This window comes from Carettochelys insculpta, chromosome 30 (genome assembly GCF_033958435.1).
Source record: "Carettochelys insculpta isolate YL-2023 chromosome 30, ASM3395843v1, whole genome shotgun sequence".
Classification (NCBI taxonomy): Eukaryota; Metazoa; Chordata; order Testudines; family Carettochelyidae; genus Carettochelys; species Carettochelys insculpta.
This window is the reverse complement of record NC_134166.1, coordinates 15,487,354-15,505,259: the sequence shown is the minus strand read 5'-3', so window position 1 is coordinate 15,505,259 and position 17,906 is coordinate 15,487,354. Positions and strand designations below refer to the sequence as shown.

Here is a 17,906-nt window from a genome sequence, read left to right as displayed (position 1 = left end):
AGAAAGTCCAGATATGTGAGTGGGACCCTGACAGCCTGAGACTGGTGAGCCCGAGAGGCCAAGGACACTGCTCAATCCATCTGAGCTGGGACGGGCACTTGGGGCTGGTCATGAGCTCTGGGGGTGGGATTTTCCCAGGCTGACGCCATGTGATGTCTCTGCCTCTTTCATTACAAGTGTCGTTTCTGCACTCGGAGGCAGTGCTGGCGAGTGGGGAAGCATTGCCTCTCGGGGCGCCCAGGGGTGTGTGAATTGCCCAGGCTGCTGGGGTGGGGGGGCTGGAATCGATTCTGTGTGAGATGGATGAAAAGGAACCCCTGGATGTGGAACCCGACCTTGGCCGCTGCTGACCAGTCACAAAGCCTGTGGTACAGCTGTGCAGGTACTTAGCAGAGTGAACTTCTGGCAACCTGGACTCCTGGGTTCCCTCCCTGGGAGGGAGGGGAGTGGGGTCTAATGGGCAGAGTGGAAGGGCCAGGAGCCCAGACTCTTTGAGTTCTCTTCCTGGGAGTGGACAACATGCTCTGCATGAACACGGTGCGTGCCTCAGTTTCCCTTTTCTGCTGCAAGTTTTCCATGTGGTGGGAGGGGGGTTGTGGTTGCAGGTAACTAAGTGTGACTTTGCCTAGGAGCCTGGACATTCTGCATCTTCACCAATGTCCCTGTCAGCTGAGCACTGGGGCTCCCACCCAGGAGAGTCAGGGGCCCCCAGCTGATGGGCAGAGCACCCCCAGCCGGCAGCTTGTGTTTCTACTGGTGGTGCACAGCCGTGCATGTCTGGGGGCACAGAACACAATTTATTCTGCCCATGGATGGAGAAAATTACCCAGAACTGAACTACTGACAGTCGGGGGGATCCCCTCTTGGGGGTGTTGGTTTTGGGGAGCTGGAAAGCCAAGGGCTGAGGGGGGAGGGTGCAGGCAGGGAGGGAGGAAGGGGAGTTGCATTGCTCCCTTTTGCGGTGGGGGCACTGAATGCTCCCTGAGGGCCCATGGGGGAGCCAGGCTACCAGGGGCTCTGGCACAGCACAAGGCAGAGCTCACGGCCCGGCTGCAGCCAGCCCCGGAGCGAGGAGGGACTCTGCAGTCAGGAGTGGTGGCTCTCCCTGGCTCCCAAGCATCCCAAGTGGTGGCTGTCCAAGCGCCCACCGGGGGGAGGGGCCTGAGACCTTCTGGGGAAGGTTCAGATGCCTGCAGAGGGGCTGGTGGGGGATGGTTTGGAGACACAACCAGGCAGCTCGTCACCCGGCCATGCATGGAGTGTGGGAGGGCCCCGCAGCCTGGCACGGGGGGTCACCCCAGCAGGGGGTGAAGCCACCCGTGGGGGGAGGGGAGTTACCAGGAACAGGGCTAAAAGGGGCTGAGACCGAAGCTGTCCTGAGGTGGGGAAACTGAGGCATAGGAACTAGGGAAGGGGACCGGCCCTGGACAGAAAGGCCTGAGACAGGCTGGCTTTAGGGTGATCCAGTCACCACCAGCCCAGGGCCTGGCGTGTGGCGTGGGAGAGGAGAGTCGGGTCGGGCAGACTCTGGGGACCTATCAGAGGCTTGGTGCATTCACCGTGTCTGGCTCCTACCCTGGGCCCAGGCCTGATGACACCCTGGTCAGTTTGCTTTTTTGCACTCTGCCCTATACACAAAGCACGTGGGTTGGACGGTTGGGGCCTGTTCCCGGCAGGGTTCAAAGGTTTGTGCTGCCCAGACTGCTGCCAGCTCCCCCTGTCACACGGGACAAAAGTGATCTTTGGTCCCTGTCACTCCCTGGTCTCGTGGCTACAGGCACCACTCTGCCTTCCTCATTCTTTTGCATCAGGGTAGCTGCCAATGGCCGGTCGGTTGCTGCCGGTCTGCTCACAAGCGTCTGGGACTCCCCTGGGAGCCGCAGAGCCGGAGCCGTGAGGGCTTTTTGTTTGAGCACTCTGAGAGCTTCCCCCTGCTGGGACCCCCACTCCCACGGCACCTTTTTCCTAGCAGCTTCCACCGGGGCAATGTGATCTCTGCGGGTTTGTAAATGGGAGGCCTGAGGACGTTAAGCCCTCCCAGCAGGACCCGCAGGGAACGCTGATGGCTCGGGGCCGGGATTTCCAGCAGGGCTCTGACTTTCTCTTGGTCTATCTGCCTCCCTTCCTTTCCCATAACAATGCCCAGGTGAGTCACCTGAGACTGGAGCAGCTGGGCTTCTTCTAGGCGAACCGTAACACCAGTCTCCAGAATCCAGGCCAAAACATTCTCAGTTAACGCCTGCACCTGTGCCTCAGTTTCCCCCCAAATTAAGATGTTTCCTATGTATGAAAACACAAAGGGCCGACCTTGTGGGCTTGGGTGGTCCAGCAACTCAGTCACATGTTTATGGGCTATAGCTGGGCTGTTCTGGCAGCCTCGAGGCAAACTTTGGACTGTCCATTGTTGCCCATTTCCAGGACACGTGCAGCTGTGCTGTGGATGGGACGGCAACAGAAGAGCCAACAGCAATTAGCCAAAGCGGTGACCGAGAAGTGTTGTGAAGCAGCTTTTGAATTACTTGTGCCATATCAGCTACTCTGGGGTTTATTGGGCCTGTGCCTTTGTTAACATGCCTGAAGTCCATAAGGGCCACGATTTGCCATCTGCTTTAAGGATGAGCCATACTGGAGAGTTAAAAGGAGAAGTGGTCTTCCCAGGCACCCCTTGCTCTTCCAGGTCCTAGGCCATTGCCGTTCACTGGGATTCTGCTTCTCATGGGTAAGGTTCTGTTTCTACAGGGCACTGATTCTCCCACAGCTGTAACACAAGCCTTTATGTAAGGAATGTGCCAGCAGGAAGGCAATGCTGCTGAAGACTGGGAGGAATGTGTCTCCCAGAGATCATTTGCATGAGAATGCAAAGGTGTGCATATGTGATACCTTGCAAACAAAGCCTGATGGGTAGCAAGGAAGCAATGACGTTGTGTCTATTGTAAACACCTTGTTGAAAAATCACAATTTGTGCTAACACTCAGCACGAGAATTGTGAAATCTCACCAATGCTCCAAGTGCGTGTGGGAGACAGGGTAGATCTGCATAAGACATGGATGGCACAGGCTGCCCTGGTTTAAAGCATTTTGAAGGGGAGGTGACATTAGTTGAATTGGTTGGTTGAGTGTTTTGATCACGTATATGTCTTGGTCCTGTAGCTTTGTGCATCGTTTGGTTAGTACTTCCTCTCCTGTTGAAAGCTAGAGCTGTGTACCAGCATTTTTTAGGAGACCCCCCTTTGGTAAATATGAAGAGCTGAAATCACAGGGTTTTGCCTTATGCTGACCCCAAGGCAGGTGGATGTACAGCACAACTGGCAGGCAGCTGGTAGAAGGAGCAGCAAAAAGACAGATGGTGCAACTGGCCAAGGGCCAATAGGAGCAAGCAGAAGGCCGGACTAGCGCAAAGGGGGCATGTCTCAGGTTCCATGAGGGAATGCGTCAGCGTGAGGTGTCGGTGCTCACATGGACTGGACCGAGTGGTAAGTGGGGTATTTGAATTGTGGGTGCGGAGAAAGTTGGATGTGTGGATTGGCTGGTTCCAGTATTGGACTGGTGAGCCCGAGAGGCCAAGGACACTGCTCAATGCATTGGAGCTGGGACAGTTACTTGAGGGTTGGTTATGAACTCTGGGCTTGGGATTCTCCCAAGCTTATGCTAATTGATCTTTCTGTCTCTTTCATTAAAATTCCTTTTCTCCACTCAGAGGCTGTGCTGGCGAGTGGGGAAGCATTGCCTCTCCAAGGCGCCCAGGGGTGTGTGAATTTCCCAGGCATACGAGTGGGGGCTCGAGCCGGTTCTGTGTGAGACGGATGAAAAGGAACCCCCGGCTGTTGAACCTGGCCCTGGTTGCTGCCCACTCTTTCCGGCAGAAGGGTTACATTTTTGTGGGCTCATCTGGGATCCTGGCTCAGTGTCCCTCGCTAGCACATGCTGAGTGATTTGCTAAGTGGGAATTAATTGTGTTTTGTATTTGAGGAAGTTACTGTTTGTATCATGACTAATCCATCAGGGTTGTTGGGCCTTGGCCCAGAAGCCTCTAGCTCAAGAGTGGCAGCCTCAGGTGATACCTGGGCGGAATCCCTGGGGCAGACATTTGGAAAGTGCAGTAAGGTCTCAGTACGTGGGGGCTCCCTTCCACGCACCCTCACGTAAACCCGGATTTTACGCGTATTGGGGTCTGGCTTTTTCCCCAGCAGAACACGTATTCTGCAGCTGGGGAAGCAGCAGAAAGGCAAGTCCTGGGGAGGGGGCAGTTGGGGAGGGTTAAGCCTGGCTGTGGGTTGGGGCTGGGGGGGGTGGGCTTAGCCTGGTGTGGGTTATGTCTGCAGGGGGATGGGGATGGAGTTGAGCGCGGGTTTTGAGCTAGGCTGCGTGGGGGGCAGGGAGTTGAGCTGCAACCAGAGCCAGGCCTGGGTGGTGAGCCAGCAGGGGGTTTGCACCGGAGCCACGTGGGGTGGAGGCGGGGGTTGGCTTGTGAGATGGCATGAGGATTGCACCGGCGCCGTGCATGGTGGGGGAGAGGTGGTGAGCTAGGTCGGGGGCAGCTTGAACCAGACCCACTTGCAGGTGGTTTGAAGCGGGCCGGGGGGGGTGGGATCAGGGTCAGACACATAAGAGTGGGGTCGCGCAAGCTGAGAACTTACTGTGTGTGCTACCCCGTGTCATGGAGAGCTTCTATTGAAAGCTAAGAGTAATTCCTGGGGAAGAGGAGGTTGAACCCTGGCTAGAACACACCACTGAAATGTGGAGCAGTGGGGCTGTGCCCGACAGAGAGAAGCGAAGCTGTTTAATAGAGAGTCTCAGGGGCCCAGCATTCAATGTGATTCACACCTTGAAGCTCACTAAGCCTGAGGCCAGTGCAAAGGATTGCCGAGAGGCCAGAGTGTGGAGAGCCCTGAAGACAGTTACTGCACCTTCCTTAATGCTAAACAGAACCAGGGAGAGGAGGTTTGGGCCTATAGACGTGGACTGGAGAGACTGCTACAGAGAGCTGTCATTAGGGGAGCAGTTACTGTGGAGCAGATGGACGAGGCCAGACTGGCTCAAATTGTAAGAGGAACTCAGTGTTATAGCCCGATTCTACTTCACCTCGGGTGAAGAGACTGACGGGAGCGTCCACCAAGCTACTCGCAGCTGATTAAAGAGGTCAGAGAGGAGGAAGTGAGGGAGGCTGCCAGTGAGTTTTGGGAAGCCCAGAAGCCTGAACCAGCCGGCACAACACCCCAACCAACAGCCAGTGTAAATGATGGTGAACACCAGAGAAGACCTTGCGCAGCAAATTCAGGTCCTGACAGGACAGAAGACTGAGTTGCAAAGCGTTGTTGACCAGGCTGGGATTCGCAGGGATGAGGCGCCTCAGGCTGTGGTGATGGAGAGATCGGTATCTGGAGCCACCATCCCACCCAGGCGGAGGAGGACAGGAGAGTTCTTCTGCTACCAGTGTGATCAAGATGGGCACAGTGCTGCCAATTGCCGAAACGAGGAAAATCCCATTTTAGTTAATGGGAAGCTGAGGATTAGTTGGGGAAAAAGTTGGCAAATGGCCTCAAAGTTTGGAAAAAGAGCTGCTGAAGCTCACAAGAGCCAGACCCACCACAATCCCACAAGGACTGACAGGGCCACGAGCGGAGGTTGCTGTGAAGATAGAAGGGACGAAATGTAGAGCTGTGCTGGACACAGGATCTCAGGTGACTGTTGTATTCCAGTCATTCTACCAACGAATTCTTGGGCACCTGCCTCTTTAACCACTGACGGGTCTTGGTCTGTGTGGACTCAGCATGAACCCCTACGTGAGATATCTCAAAGCGCACCTCAAGTTCCCGGAGGAGCTGGCAGGGGTAAAAGAGGAGGTAGACACAGCCGCCTTAATAAGCCCTGACCCCAAGGGTACCTTTGATGTGTCCATACTACTAGGGACCAATTCCAGTCTCTTTAAGGTACTGGCAGAATGCTGCAGACGACAGGCCGGGGACCAACACCCAACCGCCCTGATGATTCATACACTTTGTGCTGAAGCCTACAAGAAGATCGAGGATGCTAAACAGGAGTCACCTGAACTACCAATGGGAGCTCTGAGGTACGCGGGCACAACTCCCTCAGTAGTGCCTGCAAGGACAGAGCGAGAGGTGCTCACCAGGAGTGCCTGGCTGAAAAGCAGTGGAGGAGCTTTAGCCAGGGTAGAGCAGCCCTTTGAAGGAGGCCTCCCTGAAGGACTGCTGGTTCCCAGTGGAGTCATAGTCTTACCTGCTGAAGCCCAGGAAAAGGTGACTGTACTGATTGCTAATGAAACAAGTCTTGACATTGTCGTGAAAGCAAAGGTGTTCTCACTACAGGAGTGGGATGTGGGGTGTGCAAAAGGGGTCGAGCATAACATCAGGCTGCATGATGCTCGACCTTTGCGGGAGAGGTCTGGGAAGATCGCTCTATCTGAGATGGAAGATGTCTGACAGCATCTTTGAGACCTGGCTGACAATAGCATGGTTACAGAATCCCGCAGCCCATACGCTTCACCCATTGTGGTGGGCCATAAAAACAATGGGAAAATTCGGATGTGTATTGACTACCGCGCTCTAAGCAGCCGTCCTGTGATCGACTAGTACACTACACCTCAGATTCAAGATGCTTTAGATTGCCTGCTGGGAAGCCCGTGATTTTCAGTTTTAGACCTTTGAAGTGGATATTATCAGATTCCTCTGGGAACAGAAGATAAGGAGAAGACAGCCTTCATCTGCCCGTTAGCGTTCTACCAGTTTGAACTCATGCCTCAGGGGATTTCTGGGGCACCAGCCACGTTCCAGCATCATATGGAGAAAGTTGCAGGCAACATGAACTTACTAAAAGTCTCGGTTTATTTGGATGACCTGATCGTATTTGGAAGAACATTGGAGGAGCATGAAGACGGAATCTTAAGGTCCTCGACCGGTTAGAGGCCTATGGGTTGAAGCTTTCTGTCGACAAGTGCCAGTTCTTTAGAACTTCGGTGAAGTATGTGGGTCACGTTGTGTCCCAGGAAGGTGTGAGTACTGACTCAGATAAAATAGAGGCACTTGTCACATGGCTACGTCCCAACAATCACCGGGAGCTTAAAACCTTTCTAGGGTTTAGTGGATACTACTGTAGATTTGTGAAGAATTATGCTACCACTGACAAGCCTCTGAATGATCTCACCCGTGGCTACCCACTTGGCAAGAGCAAGACTAAGGCCGGGGGTAAATGGAGGCCCCCAAGGCTTCCAGAGCAGAAGTGCCGTGGTCCTCTAGAGCCTTTTAGATCACAGTGGGGTGAGAGGTGTGAGAGAGCTTTTCGAGAGAACTCATGCTCCTGTCCGAGTGTTTGCTGACTCAAACAAACCCTTTATTTTACATACTGATGCCAGTTCGGAAGGTTTAGGGGCGGTTTTACACCAAGAAGTGGCCGGCAAAAGTAGACCTGTGGCCTTTGCCAGCCGAGGATTGGTTGACAGTGAGACCCATTACCCCATCCACAAGCTGGCATTCTTGGCCTTGAAGAGGGCCATCACTGAGAAGTTTCGTGACTACCTGTATGGTGCTAAGTTCCAGGTATGGACAGACAACAATCCACTGACATATGTGTTGACCAGGGCTAAGCTGGACGCGACTGGGCAGAGATGGGTGGCCGCCCTGGGCAGCTATGAGTTCAGCCTACAGCACCGATCGGGGAGACGTAACATCAATGCAGATGCATTGTCCCTGCGCCCACGGCCATCAGAAACTGCTGAGATTCCTTCAGAAGGGGCGAGAGCCATTTGCCATGGAAGTTATAAGGAGCCAGAGGCCCCGAGAGTTGTGTTGCTGAAACTCTGGGTTTCTCACCTGAGAATGTGCCATTGGCCTCCGTGAATTATATTGTGTTGGCCCAACCTCAGTTGCCCAGGCGAAATGCTGTGGACTGGCAAAAAGCCCAATCGCGAGACGCTGACATGCGTGACACCCTACTTGCAAAAAGAGAGGGTCAAAACCCTATGACCATCATTCCCTCCATTCCTGGAAGCAAACGACGATTGAGCAAGTGGAACAAACTGAGACTGGTACAAGGCGTGTTGCACCGGGTCACAGTCAATCCATTGCAAAATCGACAAACAGAACTGGTGCTACCAACAGAGTACAGAGCCCTGGCCATGAGGGCCCTGCACGATGCCTTTGGGCATTTGGGTATGGAAAGAACCCTCAGTACTTTCTGTTGGCCCTGGATGGCCAAGGACCTATGCAGGAAATGTGAGACCTGCGCTCGATGTGTTCAACAGAAAACTCTGCCCACGAGAGCAACCTATGTGCAGAACATCACGACCAGCAAACCCTTCTAGCTGGTCTGCATTGATTTCTTGTCTCTAGAACCGGATAGGAATATTGGAAACATCTTAGTGGTGACTGACCACTAGACCCGGTACGCTCAGGCCTATCCCACATGTGACCAGAGAGCCACCACCGTAGCACGAGTATTGTGGGAAAAGCACTTTTCAGTGTTAGGACTCCCAACTCGGATGCACTCTGATCGGGGTTAGACATTGACAGTTGACTCCTGAAGGAGGTGCAGAAGGTGGCAGGAGTGAAAAACTTACCAACCACAAGGTGACCCTGAGCCAGAACAATTTAACCAAACTCTGTTGCATGTGCTGTGGACATTGCCTTCTGCTCACGGCACAACCTGGAGCCAGAATGTTGCATTTTTTGGTGCATGCCTACAATGCCACCAATGCTACCGGAGCTGGTATTTGGGCAAGAGCCCTGATTACCCACAGACCTATGCTTTGGGGCGTCAGGGGATGGGGAAAGCTATGAGACGCGTCTGCAGTGTTTCCCGACGAAGGGAAAAGCTGCGGGATGCCACCGTTTGGCTACGGCAGCTGCCCGCAAAAACACGGATCGTAACAAACACCGGTATGATGCAGGAGTGCACCTGCAGGAGCTCCGGCCTGGGATTGAGTTCTGCTGCGGAATCTAGGGGTTGCTGGCAAACACAAGATTGCTGATAGATGGAAGGCAACACCCTACCTGGTGGTGGAAGAACTGAAGGACCTGCCTTTCCAAAGGATGAAACCTGAGTGTGGATCAGGACCAACGAAGACAGTACATAGACATCTCCTACTACCCGTGGGAGAATTGGTTGGTGCCCCTTGTGAGGTGGACTATGACATGGGACCGGGGTGAAAAGAAAGTGCAAGGCCACATCCACTGCTCAATGCAGGCAGCGGGCGCTGTGGGGCGAATCTACCCTCCCCCAGCACTGTGGAGAGTGAATCTGTAGAGAATGAACCATCTCTGTGTAAGATATGGATGGCACAGGGCTCCCCCCATCTGAGCATTTGAGGAGAAGGTGGGGAGGTAAAGTGGTTGAACCAGGTGCTGGGGGGCCTATTGGTCATACAGCTGTAAGAGTGGCCTAACTAGTTCTCTCTCTCTTCTGCATCGGGGCCTGCACTGACTAGACAGAGTTGTAAATGGGGCATTTGAAGGGGGGTCCAGAGAAAGGTTTGGGCATGTGAATGGGACCCTTAGAGTGTCGCACTACAATTTTTCTGATTTGTCAAACTTGATTACTATTTTTGGTTCTCTGTGACTTAAATACTGAGTCTGTTCTGGTCTGGCTCTGGTCTGAGGAAATGGGTCTATCTCACGAAAGCTCACCATCTAGTAAATTATTTTGTTAGTCGTTTAAGTGCTACTGGTCTGCTTTTTTGTTTTGATACTGTCAGACTGGTGAGCCTGAGGGTTGGTTATGAACTCTGGGTGCAGTATTTTCAAAAGCTAATGCCATGGGAGCGTTCCACTGTGGGGGCAATAATGGGGGGGGAACAAACACGCCCCACTGTGGTGATTGACACTGGAGCATCAGTCTGTGTGCTGGGAGAGAAATGGCTTCCCAGGAATCGGGTAGAGACAGAAAATCCAGCACAGCTGGTATCACATACAGGGGAGACAAGGAAGGCACACGTCACAAGAGCAATCCTGACCTGTGTGGGGAATCAGGAGTCACGGATCAAATCCTGTGTTCAAAACCAGGATCAAACTGCTCGTGAGAACAAGGAGGGTGGAGCCCTGGGAACGCCTCACCTTAGTCAGGGGAGACTGATAGTGAATTTAGCCAATGGGCTCCTCTGGGGAAGCAGTGAAGGGCCGGCAGAGACGAACCACACACCACCCACCCCATCAGTGCCATACACACCTGTGCGGCTATAAAGGCCCCAGCAGGAGGCAAAGAGAGGGAAGGGACCCAGGGGTGGGAAAGTTTCCTGGTGTTTGGGCCAAGAATGAGTTAGAATGTGGGCAAATGGATGCTCAGGTTGTAATTTGAGGGCCTGACCCTCCTCCCCAGTGTCAATACGAGTGTCCCCAGGAGGCAGAGGAAGGGCTAAAATCCACCACTGAACGTTTGGTAGAACAGGTGTTATTGTACAACTGGCCAGCACGACTGATGCCCCAGTGTGGCCTGTGCTGAAGGGGGGATGGGAAAACCTGGCGACTGATGCGGGATTTTAGAGCATTAAGTGCAGCAACCCCGACTGCTTCTCCAGCAGTGGCTAAGTACCCAGAAGTAGTGGCTGCAGTAGCAGCAGGAGCACAGCGGTTCTCAGTCGCAGATTTAGCAAAGCCCTGCGGCTTGGTACAAATGGGGGATCCCTGACAGGGGACAGCAGTCCTGCTTCCCGCAGGGCCTTCTTAACGCCCCTGCAATGGGTCACACTCCTGTTGTGAACGTGGGAAGAATCCACCCGTGAAGCCCAACAGTCTCCACCTGTGCTGCTGATACGCTGGTGCATGGGGACAGCGGGGAGGAGGTTGGTAGGGTAACTGGGAGTGTGTTACGCATCATCCAAGTGCTGGATTCCAGGTTGGCAGAGCCCAGGCAGCGCTGGTGCAGCAGCAGGTGAAGTATTGAGGGGTCATATTGGGAGAAGGGGGACGAACCCCAGATGCGCAACTGGTGGAACTGGAGCTGACAAAGGAATCCAAAGACGTATGTTTGATATATTCACTGAACAAAAGTCATCCCGCGTATGCAGGACGTGGATGTGTTTGTGTAAGAAGTCATTGTCCAACTGCAGTAGTAGATGATACGGAATTGTATTTATGACTCATTTAGTTAATAGATGCTTTTGCAATATTAAATATTAAGAGTTGCGATTCTGAATATTATGTATCCTTGTGGACTAGGGAGTGTAAGCGCTCTAAATCACAATGTAACACCTGTAACACTGGGCATGAATATGACTATGATAAGAAAACTGATAATCCATCCTACGTTGCAGTCACATTTACAGTATATTGCACAAACAGGAGAACAAATACGTACTGAAGTGCAACGTAATAATGCAGAAATCACCCATGTTTCAAACACCATTGCAAATGCAGGACATCACTCCTGGTGGGAAACACTATTAGGGTGGTCACCGTCTGTAACAGACCTACTAAATATAATGGTTCACCCCCGGTGGTGATCATTGGAATCCAATTGGCATTACGAGTGAGTGTAGTCGCTGTGGCTGGCTGGATGACGAGGACTGTGCAGAGGATACAAGAAGCTGGCGTACAAAGTGCAATAAGTGTTAATGTGTTGAATTTGAACATGTAATCTAACCCACAAATCTATCGCTCTCATCTAATCTCCATCTAATCTACCAGAGCAGAGTGAGAGATTTCTGAGTTAGAGTAAGTGGTCAGATTCAACACATTAACACTTGGTATGAAGAGAGACATCAACTACCTCAGGCATTGCAAGGACAGCTGCCCTTCCTTTGATGCTTGGGATTATCTCAGGCAGGACAATAAACATCCCCTGACCCCTCCTATGGAATTGATTTGTTAGCTTTTATGGCAATTTCTTTCTTTCCTTTTTTTTGGTCTTCTGCACTTAGAAATGCCAGTCTGTATTGGAAATGAGATTGATCTGAAGAAGTGGGTCTGTCCCACGAAAGCTCATCACCCAATAAATCATTTTGTTAGTGTGTAAAGTGCTACATTTCTGCTGCTTTGTTTTATTCAGGAGGGTAACAGCATAACCAATAAGGGGATTTTTTAGCCATAGTGAGAGGCCCAGAGTTCTTCTGCAGCCAGAATAAAGAGCAGCAGCTGGTAAGTGTGAAGCTACAGGTCACACCCTCACATTCCATCCACAGTTCAGTACAACAGAGTTACATCAGGCTGTTAAGATGGACACCACATCCTGATGCCAGCCACTGTTACCAGATAAACAGATCTCAAGATGGCCTGAGTCTGTGACAGCCTCTTGGGTCGGCCTCCGTCCGGCAGGTGAGCGCTGCCCGGTGTGACTGGCGAGGGGCAGGGTGACCCCGGAGACGCGGCCTGGAAGGCGGCAGGCGAGCGCCCCAGGTGCGAGGGGCAGGGCCCTGGTGTGTTGGTGGTAGGGGAGCTCTGTCCATGGGGGTTGGTGAGACCTAGCGTGACAACCCCGGTGCCCAGTTGTGCTGGGGCTGGTCCTGCTCTGGGCAGGGCACCGGGCTCGATCCCCAAGGGCTCTTCCCACCCTCGGCGTGCCTGGCCCCGGGGCGCATGCAGGGAGGTGTAATGTGATCGCCATGGCGAAGGGCCACGTCGCCTGTTCCACACTGCGCCTGTCTCCAGCGCCTGGGGCTGGCTGCCTGTACCCAGCGCCGGGTGTGGCTCTGCGGCTGGTGGCGGTGGTCCCCTCTGGCGCAGTGCCCAAGTGCCTGTGCTGGCAGAGCCGAGGCAGCGAGCGGGCGGCGCCCCCAGAGGGACAGGCACCTCGGCCTGGCTGCCCTGGCCTGGCAATCGCTGCCCCCGCCCGGCCCGTCGCTCCCGTCTGAATTCCGCTGCTCAGCCATGGCCTGGGGGTGGTCAGAGCCCAGCTGAGGCCCCCCAGGGCTGGGGTGTTGATCCCGCCCTGGCCTGACATGGCCCTGGGGTGTGCTTTCAGCCGCATCCCACCCGGAGCCCCAGCCTGAGAAAGTCTCCCTGGCAGACCCTGAGCGCCCTCGGCCCAGCCCTCCTCCCCCACCCGCTCCCATCTGCCCGGGGGACCCCCAGTACACCAGACCAGCTCCCCAGCTCAGCATGAACCCCTGCCCCAAGCAGCCCGGCCCAGCACCCCCAGCTCAGCATGAACCCCTCCCCCCCAGGAGCCCGGCCCAGCACCCCCAGCTCAGTACAGAGTCCTCCTAGCAGCCCGGCCCGGCACCCCAGGCATTCCAGAGAAATCCAGGCCACGTTTATTGCTCAGAGCCAGGAGAAGGAGCTATGGGAGGGAACAGGACAATGGGTCACATGGAGAAAAACGTGGGAACATCCCAGAGCCCCACCATCCCGACCCTGCCACTGGCAGCGCTGAGGGCTCAGCCACAAGAGTCTCTCCCACCCCAGCTCCCTGCCAGGCGGGCTCCCACCCTCCCAGCAGGCGACAAACCCACTGGGTGCTGCTCCCCTCGCTGTGCCCCCATGTCCATCTCAGTAACACCCTCACCCACCTAGGGGCTCTTCCCTGCCACTTGCTGCCCTGGGGCCTGGCTCCAGCTGAACCAGCCACCGGGAGACCTCAGCACCACCCAGCCCTGGCACCGGGCACAGGGAGAGCAGCTGAGAGCCTCCCACCTGCCCCGAAAACCCAAGTTCCCGGGTGCGCCTTTCCCAGCATGCACTGGGGGGGGCCAGAGGGGGCGTCACTTCTTCAGCTCCTCGTACACGTCCGGCTGTCGGGGCTGCAGCGTCTGGGGGAACGGGAACGGTTCAGCCAGAAACACGCCGGGGGAGAGCCAGGAACACTCCCTGCAGGGCCCAGCCCCCCCAGTTCCTCCCTGGAGGCCCTGACAGCACCCCCACCTGATGCAGGCCCAAAGCCCCTCCCCTGAGCCAGGCTCGCCCAGCTGGTCCCTTTTGATCACTGTGCCCCGACCCCCAGCCCCGGCATGTGATAACCAGCCCCGTTCTCAGCCATAGGGTTTGTGAGGCGCAACTCCTGCTCCCCACAGCTGGGTTCGACCCGCCCTTGGGGAAGGAGGATGCAGCACCAGAGACCTTTGCTCACCTGGTACGTGGGGCTGGGCTCAGGGGGGCTCCTGCGCGGGGCCTGGAGGAGACAGAAGCAAGAGGCTCGTTAGCACCAGACCCCAAACTCCCCTCCCACTGCCCAGCCCAGAGGGGATCTTGGTAGCGTCACAGGGAGCTGAGTTTGTGTAGCCCCCACCCCACTGCCCAAAAGGGACAGAGGCCAGCTGAGGGCTGTGGCACAGGACTGAGGGGGTCCCGCAGAGGAGGGGGCGGCCTTGGACTGGAGGGGGTGGTTCTGAGCCCCTGTCACTCACCACTGGCCCCATCCCGGCTGTGGGGGGCAGGTTCTCATACACCTGGACGGGCGCCCCGTTCTCCTGGGGGGGGTCCTTCCGGCAGCGACAGTCTGGGAGGAATCACCAGAGATGCTGGAGCTTGGGCCCAGGCTCCCAGCCCCCTGCTCGAACCACTACCCCCCACTCTCTCCCCAGGGCTGACAGACAGCCCAGGAGTCCTGGCTCTCCCGGTCGGGGGAGGGGAGCTGATACTCACAGAGGAAGGAGGCCCCGACTCCCACCAGCGCCGCCACCACCAGTGACCCGATGACAATCCCAGCGATGGCCCCGGCAGAGAGACCCGAACTGGCACCTAGAATCAGAGAATGGTCGGACTGGAAGGGACCCTCATGGCAGGACCAAGTACCGTCTAGACCATCCCTGGTAGACATTGATCTAATCTGCTCTTAAATATCTCCAGAGATGGAGATTCCACAACCTCCCCAGGCAATTTATTCCAGTGTTTGACCACCCTGACAGTTGGGAACTTTTTCCTAATGTCCGACCTAAACCTCCCTTGCTGCAGGTTAAGCCCGTTGCTTCTTGTTCTATCCTCAGAGGCCAAGAAGAACAAATTTTCTCCCTGCTCCTTGTGACACCCTTTCAGATACCTGAAAACCACGATCAGGTCCCCCCTCAATCTTCTTTTTTCCAAACTAAACAAGCCCAATTCTTTCAGCCTTTCTTCATAGGTCACATTCTCTAGACCTTTGATCATTCTTGTTGCTCTTTTCTTGACCTTTTCCACTTTCTTGAACTGGGGTGACAAGAACTGGACACAATACTCCAGCTGAGGCCTAACCAGCGCAGAGCAGAGCGGGAGAATGACTTCTCGTGTCTTGTTCACAACACACCTGTTAGTGCAGCCCAGAATCAGGTTTGCTCTTTTTGCAACAGCATCACACTGTTGACTCATATTCAGCTTGTGGTCCACTAGAACCCCTAGATCCTTTTCTGCCGTCCTCCTTCCTAGACAGTCACTTCCCTTTCTGTGTGTGTGACACTGATTGTTCCTTCCCAAGTGGAGCACTTTGCATTTGTCTTTATTAAACGTCATCCTGTTTACCTCAGACTATCTCTCCAATTTGTCCAGATCATTTTGAATTTTGACCCCATCCTCCTGGGGGAGTGTGACCCCCTGCAGGACAGAGGTGGGGGGTTGGGTCAGATTGGGGAGCCACAATCCCCACCCCACACCTGCAGCACACACCCTGAGTGCCCCCAGGGGCAGCACCGACTGCCAGGGGAGCGCGCCCCCTGCTGAGCCCTGTCGCTCCCTGCAGCACAGGCCCCCAAGAGCCATGCTGGGCCATTGGTGACAGCGCTGGGATCCCTGGGGTGCAGTGTGTTCTTCCAGCGTTTCCTGGGGACTCACCCGGCCCTGTCAGCCACACGTCGACCGTCGCCTGGGCAGTGAGGTTGGTGACGGAGTTGTGAGCCCGGTACTCGTACGTGCCCTGCTGAGCCCAGCTCGTGGGATTCCGGGTCAAGCTGCTCCCGGACTCACCAGTGTCGGTGCCATTGAGAGCCCAGCGATAGCTCGGGGCTGGGACGCAGTCGGTGACACACCTCAGGGTGAGAGGGGACACCAGGCGCAGGGTGACAGGTCCTGGTGGCTCTATGCTGGCCGCGTCTGGCCCATCTACACAGAAAAGGAGACCGGGGGAGGACGGCGCCAGTGAGGGATCCCCAGATAAACAGCCCCCCTCCCTGCCCCCGCCCGGCGCCTGCATTTCCGTCGCTCAGCGACACCGGCGGGGCCAGGGGCTGCCGTTACTCACAGGCCACCGTGACGGTGCTGGGCTCACTCTTGTTGGTGCTGACGGGGTTCTTGACTTCGCACTGGTAGGTGCCAGCGTCGCCCCGGGCGACATTCAGCACCGTCAGGCGGTCGCCGGGCGTGAGGCTCGTGCTGTTGTGGAGCCAGAGCAGGGTGTCGGCGCCGGGGGAGGGGTTACACGTGAGGGTGAAGTTCTCCTTCTCCAGCGCCAGCGTTTGGTTGGGCGTCACCGTGGGCTGGGGCAGCGTTTCTGGGACAAGACAGCGTCAGTGTGGGGAGCAGATGGATCCAGCCCGGGCCCCCAGGGGACCCTTCGCCCTATGGGGCTCCTGCCCCACAGCTCTGTGGGGGATTCAGACTCAGGGCTCCAGCAGTAGAGAATTTCTCCAGCCCCAAACCTGATGGTAGGACTCCTGGGAAGGAGTGGGGCTGTGACAGCCAGGACTCCTGGGTTCTCCCCCTTGCCCGGGGAGGTGAGTGGGGCTGATGAGGTCGAGCTGGGGGCTCCTGGACACTCTCTGGGGCAGGGGAAGGGGGAGCTGCGTGGGGAGGTCTGTGCCGCTGGTGCAGGAGGTCCCGGGGGCAATGCAGATGTTACCACCCGTCACAGCCCCGCTGCAGGGGGGTCACTCCCCATCGGTGCTGCGCCCTGGCTCCCACCTCAGCCGGGGGCATCGGGGGCCAGAGCCCCACCTCAGTGGGGGGGCAGGATCTCTGCTGGGGGCAGGTTCCAGATGGGCTGATCGGGGGTGACGCCGGAGCCCGCTGCTGGGGACGGGCAGAGCCGGGGCTGGCACTTACCAAAGACCCGCAGAACCGCCGTGGAGGTGACATCGCCAGTCGGGCTCTGGACAGACACCGTGTAGTTCCCGGTGTCGTTGAGCCTTAACCCCGCGATGTGCAGGGAGCAGCCCGGGCCCGCGGTCTCCCGCCCCGTGTGGGCCGGGCCGTTGCTCTGAACGGGGGGTGTTGGGAAGTACGTGAGGATCCGTGTGCTCTGGTCGGTGATCGCGGATCGGTACCAGCTGCAGCTCACAAAGTCCTGTGGCGGGTCCTGCAGGGCCAGGCTGACGGTCCCTCCCACCGCGGGGCTGGGCGGGGTGAGGACGATGGTCCCCGAGGTCTGGGCCGGGGCCGGCTGGAGGCGGGAGACCAGGACGGAGGCTGCGGGGAGCCCAGAGAGACCGGTACTAACTGGTGCTGCTCACTCCCGCCCGGCAGCCCCCGCCCCCGCCTCCGCCTCCTGTGCAGCCACTGAGGCCCGGACGCCTGGGTCCCATTTCCCCCGATACTCCTGTCCCAGCTGCCGGGGACCCTGCCCAGGTGCCGCCCCCGCGCCTGCTCCTGCAGCCGGACCCGGCGGTCACAGCCAGGGCCCCCCCCGCTGTCCCCGCCCACTTCCCCTCCGTTTTGGGCACGGAGCGGGGGGGTTGTTCTCCCCGCGGGGACCTGAGCCCCGGTCGCTGCGCGGGCTGGGCCGGGGGAGGGAGATCGGGGGGCGGGCGGCCCCCGCTCCGGTCCCCGGAGACACAAACCCGCAGCGGCTCCCGCGGCTCCCCCCGGGCACAGCGGGATCTGCCGGGAGCGAGGGAGCTGCAGAGCCCCCCGCCCCCCCAGCTGCTGGGCTTCATCCGCCACACCGCAGCCCCACCCCCGCCAGCCCGGACACCTGGGTCCCTCCCCCTGCGCCCCCCTCCGACCTGCCAGCAGGAGCCCCGCCCACGGGCCGCTCGGTGTTGGGGGGACGCGCCCCATCGCCCTGCGCTGCGGCGGGACCCGGCGGGGCAGCGCTGCCTCCCGGTTCCCAGCGGGCCGGGGA

The 17,906-nt window shown here is 56.8% G+C and overlaps 1 protein-coding gene across 1 annotated transcript in view; it reads right to left on the bottom strand.

Moving 5' to 3' along the window:
- LOC142003601 (cell adhesion molecule CEACAM6-like) overlaps positions 1-17,906 on the bottom strand; it is a 23,514-nt gene extending 5,608 nt beyond the window's left edge. Inside the window, exons 1-5 of the mRNA XM_074980684.1 lie at positions 17,788-17,906; positions 16,889-17,251; positions 16,089-16,337; positions 15,700-15,949; positions 827-840 (exon numbers count right to left, since the gene is read on the bottom strand). Coding sequence (XP_074836785.1) covers positions 827-840; positions 15,700-15,949; positions 16,089-16,337; positions 16,889-17,251; positions 17,788-17,842 — 931 coding nt within the window. The 5' untranslated portion in view covers positions 17,843-17,906. The remainder of the gene's footprint in view (positions 1-826; positions 841-15,699; positions 15,950-16,088; positions 16,338-16,888; positions 17,252-17,787) is intronic.